Raw genomic sequence first — 6562 nt, 5'->3', positions numbered from 1 at the left:
TGGATATAGTCATTGGCTGTATCCATGTTTTCCAGACAACCTTAGAGCTTTATCCAACTTCAGCAGCCTCAGCTAATCAAATGCTGAATGATCGGGTTCCAATGGACTCGAGCATGCTAGAGGTTCGCTCATCTCTACTGCTGAGCACTGGGTAATCAGCTGATCCCCAGTGATTAAAACGTTGGCGAGGGCTATAAATTATGACAAATATGAAAAATAACACTTTGTATTTTTAAATTCTGTAATTTAGAAAAAAAAACATTTTAATGTGCACAAATAAAAACAAGAAGGTGCCAGGTCTTCTTTATATATTTTGTATCTTAGAATGGATTACAATACAAAAGAATGTCAGCTATTCCACAACTGACATTAGACTCATTGTAACCAAAAAAGGTGGTATCAGTGGTTTTCATATACATCTTTCATAGGAAGAAAAAAAAAATTAAAGCATGAACAGTTGTTACAATTCATTAAAATTGACATCCAGTTGGAACAGTAAATAAATTCACATTCTTAGGCAAAACATAATATGTTGCATTTTTTTTTAACAGGATTAATTTATGAAACAAATGCCCAAACTGCATTTTATGTTACTTTGACAAGAAGACCCTGTTAATAAATGCTACAACCCTGTTAACACATAATAACTATTAGGCGTAAGAGAAAAAAATATTGTATTGTAGCAAGCCTGTGTTGCATAACCTGTAGCCCTGGAATTATACCACTTGCAGAGACAATCTGTGTTCTCATTAGTGCAAACGTTTGAAAGAAACAACCACATATGTTACAGTAAAAAGGTTTAAAAAATGTCCCTCGGAAATTTTTCTAACTAACTGAAATAATGTCTAGAAGAAAATATTTCATTTCTTTTCCATAAAATTCAAGAAAAATAAATCTCTAAAAAGTACTGGCTTTACATATCACACAGTGATAAAGATAACATGCTATATACATTAATAACAAGAAGGGATCACAGGGAAATTATTATACACTTCAATTGTAAAAGCTGTTGGAGTTAATAGAGCTGTATGACCCATGTTAACTGTTTCATTACAAAGATAAAATAGGAACATTGAAGAGAAAAAAAGTTGATAATAAACAAACAGTAAATAAAAGCTGGCGGGTTGCCTTCATCTGATTTGAAACAGCTTATTGTACAGTCTGCAAGCAGAAAAAAAAAAAACGTCCCTAAATAGGAGCAAATAAAAGCATATGGCAGCACAGAAAACTTAATTATGCTCCACAGGAAGTGGAAGACTGAACAAAAAGAGGTGCACAGCATAAGCCTCTTTGTGGCGCTATATATATGTGTGTATGATTGTTATAGTGTATGGTGTTACAGATCACAAAGTGATTAGTACATAAGAATAAAAAAAATTTAGCAAACTGGAGTTCCTTTAAGAAAAGATTTAGGCTATGTTCCCAAACAGTCTATTCTGGTTGTTTAACGGCCGTCATTTTGAGGCCAAATTATGTCCATTATTTTATAATAACAGCTGTGATTGTACAAATTACATCCATCGTTATAAAAAAAATGGATGTCACTTGGCCTTAAAATGACGGCTGTCCTAAAGGACGGCCGTGAAATGGCCATAAAAACACAGCCTAACAGTGAGAACTCTATAGTGTAAGAAACTCTACTACAAACAAGAACTATCCTGATTGTTATACTGTATAGTGGGAAAAGTGTAACATTATCTCTGTGCTGTCAGACCAAATTGTATCAGCATTGCCTGGATTGTTCCTGGGTGGATTCTTAAACTCTTACATATTACATATATATAGTCACTGTTCACCCTAAGCACATGAATGTAGGACAGAACAACCAATCACAACCCAACTTTTTATTCCAGGACAGGAAACTAAAATGAAAGGACTGCATGGCTTCTATATATATAGTCAAGCTTATCTGTAAGTTTAGCTAAAAAAAGGCCCAATATCCAAATTCTGCTTGCTTGGTTTAGAGGCAAGCACCAGAGTAAACTGAAGGACTCCACTAGAACAAGTACAGAAATGACTGTGCTTATAATAGGTAGGTAGCAATCTCACTTCTATACCATTCACAGGGGATTTTTCAGGAGTTATGAACACTTTTTTAGTTATTCTCCATTTGTGTAACATAATGATTGGATCTTAACTTAACATTATACAGAAATCAATAGAAGACAATATTGTGGTAATCAATCTTTCATTTTTACAAAATAAATATTTTATTTGCCTCAAAAAAAAAGAGAAAATGTTATGGATTTTGAAACACACACGAAAAGTTTAAAAAAAAAATCAGGCCCCTTCATCACCTTCACTCACTAGAACTTATTAAACTTCCAGCAAAGGCAGGGCACGTTTTATGTCATGCTTTGATTTTTCGTCAGAAAAATAAACTTGGAGAATATTAAGATATACTGATAATGGACTGTGTTGCATTGCTTTTGTTAAAAGTCATTTATCACTGGTAAAGCTCAATCACACACAGAAGTAAGAAGAAATAACTCATCAGAACAGAACTGGCAAGCATGAGCAGCCCTACCTCCAAGAGTTTAGTTTGGCAGAAAATAATGAAACTAAATATTTAATCATTTTAGTGAAATAGCTCTGTAATAGAATTTATGTAAATAGTTTAGTGTTTAAAATTATCTACGTTATTATATCTTGTGTTACAGTTTTATAGACAACTATCAATTCAGCCTACCCAAAAAGTATGCACAACCAGTAGAATTGTGATGAAGACAGACCCTACTTTAAGTGCCTTTCGTTATCTGGGCTAATGCAAGCACTTCCTAATCCCTTTTAGAGATTTCATTTCCCCATCATCATCATCATTTCCCTTTTTATACATTAACTACTTTGCCAAAAAGCAAAACACTTTCCTATCATCATCTAAGCTTCCCAGACACTTGCTGGATGCTCAGCTCACAGCCCCCCTGTTCTCACATCCCATATTAGAAACTAACATTTGGTCAAAAGTCTTTAATCCTTTTTGTCACGTTTTCGAGGTCTTAAGACCTTGCTTCTCCATGATATTCCACAATTTGCGAAGGTTAGATTGAGTGATGCCATCATCCGGCTTGAACTGAAGAGCTCGGAGGTAGTTGGCTTCTGCTTCCTCTAGTTTACCGTTGAGATGAAGAATGGCACCCAAATTCATCAAGGCAGCAGGATACTGGAAAAAGAAAACTAATATTAGGCAACTATATCCCAGGCAAAATGATGACTTATGTTTATGACCAACATTATAACTAGTGTTAAAACATAGTCCTTTAGATTTAAAAAAAAAAAAACACAGATCTGTAAAATTATAATTTCTTTTTAGATCAATTATATATCATACATTGTTAAAAGGCTATGTATTTAAAAAAACATTTTTTCTTTGTGGCATTGAACTTACCATGGTGTATGGGTCTTTATTAAAATATTTGCTTGGTTCTGCATGTATATCTTGTTAAATTTGTTGTATAAGCTCTGCTTTTTCTCTACACCTGTATAAAGCCTGATTCTCCACTACAAATTGTCTCCAGTCTCTCTAGTGCAAGTTGGGCTCTCAACAAAGATTTCTATCCTCCCTGTCCACCATCCATGATGAAGTGACCCCTCTCCTTTCCTATTTTTAAGGTAGATCCATCAGCAAGATTTTAGTGAGTAATAGTCCAATATTGTTACATAGTTACATAGAACGTCTGACAAAAAGACACATGTCGATCAAGTTTAACCAAGGAGGGGATGGATGAGTGAAAGCGGAAGAGATGATCCCCAGGCGGAGGCAGTGCCCTTTTGTCTTTTGAGGGGGTTTTACATGGAAATTATTTTCCCTATGGTTCCTCACTCTGATTCTGTCTATACCTTTCTTATAAAAATTGACCCATTGTTTTAATTCATTTAAGGCATTCCCCTTGGCTGCAAAAGTCCAGCAAGTTTCAGCCCTTTCACTGCACATTAACCACCCTTATCCGCCTATAAATGCCTTTACTCATTTTATTGACCGTTTTCATTTGTGCCCCTTGCTTGAAATCTTGCACAAGGTCATCACAGCCCTGCCCAGTACATGCTTTGCACAGCACAGATTGGAACTAATAACCGCTGGGAGAATTATAGCATGTAAGTAAATAAGCTACAGATGAGCAAACCTCAAGCGTTTATGTAATGGCTAAAGAAGTTGGATGCAGCCCTAGTGAGTCCTGGAAAACATGGATAGAGCCTATGGCTGTATTGATGTTTTCCACGCAGCCTTAGCGCTACATCAAACTTCTTTAGCCACTGGCGTTGGGCGTTTATTCACACTAGGCTTAAAAATGAGTGACGCGTTTCGGTGTCGAACTGACACCTTTATAAAGCTCCTCCTCACTGCTAAATGCCAAGTCCTGCTCTGGGCTAGCAGAGCAGTACTAGGCATTTAGCAGTGAGGAGGAGCTTGATAAAGGTGTCAGTAACGCCCAAGAAAGACACTCCTGAGGTCCTTGGAGTCATTTTGTGAGTCCTGCACCGTGACAATAAAATAAAGAAATACTACTGAAACGTGAGTGTCTTCGTTTTACTTTTTTCCCTAGGTGGAATGGGACTTTTTGTATGATGTCATTTACTCTTGAAAATGCATTTCAAATGACACGCTATTACTATCTCTTTGTGTATGGCATTTCATAGGTTGACGACTGTAATGGTCCCTTTCATACACTAATGTTTGAATCACTTTCCCTCAGCAAGAATGGTTCTTTTATACAGTTCTTCAAATACAGCGAAACATCACATTATGAGCTTTCTTTTTTTTTTTTTTGGGGGGGGGGATGTGCTTGTAATCCAAAACACTCTTATAGCAATGCAAACTTTCCCATGAGGATAGCTGAAATGCAGATTAATCGTTCCACAACCCAAAAACATCACCTGTTTACCAGTACAGTTTATCCCTTATGTATATGAACAGTAAGCACCAGCAGGGTTGCAAGGATTAAATTGTTTAGGATGTTATCGGGCAGCTGAAACTGGCCAGAGGATGAAAGGCAGAGACAGCTTTCCATATCTTGTGTGCCTGCACTCTTCCACACGCACTCAATGATAGCCAAATACATCCCAGCCTCCCTACCCAAAATCCTTTAAAGGGGTGCTTCAACAACATAGCCCGCCACCCCCAATGCATGGTGGTCCAGATAACATATCAAGAGTGCCACAGGGGTTAACAAACTCATTATCCCTGGTGCATCCCAGCACCACAAAATGCTGCAACAAAGTGTACCCTCCCCTCCTCACTGTGTGGTCCATGTCCATGTCATTACATAAGGGTGCTGCAGGGGTTTGTAAACTTACTGGACCTGGTGCAGCCAAGCAGGGTGTGTTGTGATGAACAGCCAGCTCTCTCTGCCGTTGCTCCAGGCTGTTGTAGACATGTCACCACTAGTAATAAAGGTGAAGGCATGGACACAGGAAGACCACAGAGGATGGGGCAGACCCAACAGAGGATCATGGGATTTGTCAGACAGATAACTGGCACACAAGCACGCCGGACCACCACACACAGACATGCTGCACACACAGACGTAGTAGCCTCCTCCTGCTGTGCAATGTCTATGTCTGCTGTGAGAGTAGGCCTTGCAGAGCCACCAGGCAGCTAGCCCCATGAACGGCAAGGCGGTGGGCAGTACGTAGAGTATTGTGAGGCAGGCACATGGGTTGCTCTGATTACAAAAATTCGCAAGTTTACAGAGTTACGATTTCTTTTTTTATTTTAAATGTGAGCTTGTCTTGATAAATGCTTGCAAACCACATTATTTGTAATCCAAAGTTTCACTGTAATTAAATCATGACCTTATTCTTTGCATTTTGTGTACATAACATCTAAGAAATTTATTGTTATCTAATTGTTATAGTATTTACCAGTATCCAAATTGCTGGAAGTTACCACCATGTTAAGAGCCAAATAACCTTTTTTATTTCTTTAACAGACTTTTTCTCTTTTAAAATTCAGTCTGGCTCCATACAACCTGTTGCATTTGAAAGTGGCACACAAACTTCAGAAGGTTAAGCCCAATATACTGTGCTAGTCTGGTTCAAATCTTGAATCGCAATAAATATGAAATATTGATTACTTCCAGTAGTGTCCTCAGATTTTGCTCTGATTGGTATTTATAAGGCATAGAAGTCTCCCCTGTTGTAATACAGTATGTGACTGGGGTGAAAAGGGAAATTGATTTCTGATGTAAAAAAAATATATAATATATATATATATTTATTTATTTATTTTTTTTGAAAGGCTTTCATAAGCCATTCTCCAACACAAAAAGCACATAATTTTGTTTGTGTTTTAGAAAAAATAAAGGCATTAGTGTACTGGTGAAGTAATAGTAATAAAATCCACTTCTTTGCGGTACTCCAGTTTGGCATTCTCTTTTGGTAGTTCTCCCATATAGTAGTGACCTGTATTCTGTGGCACTTCCAGCTCTTTTTAAATATATACAAGATAATTGAGGGTTTAAATTTTAGTATAAAAAAAAATCACTACAAATCCATTAGCATCTAACCTTTTGTAAGGCTGGTGTCCATGGAGGGGGGGGGCAGAAATGTTTCTATAAGATTACAA

General features: G+C 37.2%; 1 protein-coding gene across 1 annotated transcript in view; it reads right to left on the bottom strand.

Moving 5' to 3' along the window:
• Positions 1-248: 248 nt before the first annotated feature.
• TMTC2 (transmembrane O-mannosyltransferase targeting cadherins 2) overlaps positions 249-6562 on the bottom strand; it is a 228522-nt gene continuing 222208 nt past the window's right edge. The window contains exon 12 of the mRNA XM_069974054.1: positions 249-3160. Within this exon, the coding sequence (XP_069830155.1) occupies positions 2981-3160 (180 nt within the window). The 3' untranslated portion in view covers positions 249-2980. The remainder of the gene's footprint in view (positions 3161-6562) is intronic.

The sequence above is a fragment of the Dendropsophus ebraccatus genome, chromosome 1, assembly GCF_027789765.1.
Source record: "Dendropsophus ebraccatus isolate aDenEbr1 chromosome 1, aDenEbr1.pat, whole genome shotgun sequence".
NCBI classification, from domain to species: domain Eukaryota; kingdom Metazoa; phylum Chordata; class Amphibia; order Anura; family Hylidae; genus Dendropsophus; species Dendropsophus ebraccatus.
The sequence above is the reverse complement of the archived record's forward strand: the minus strand, read 5'-3'. Positions and strand labels throughout refer to the sequence as shown.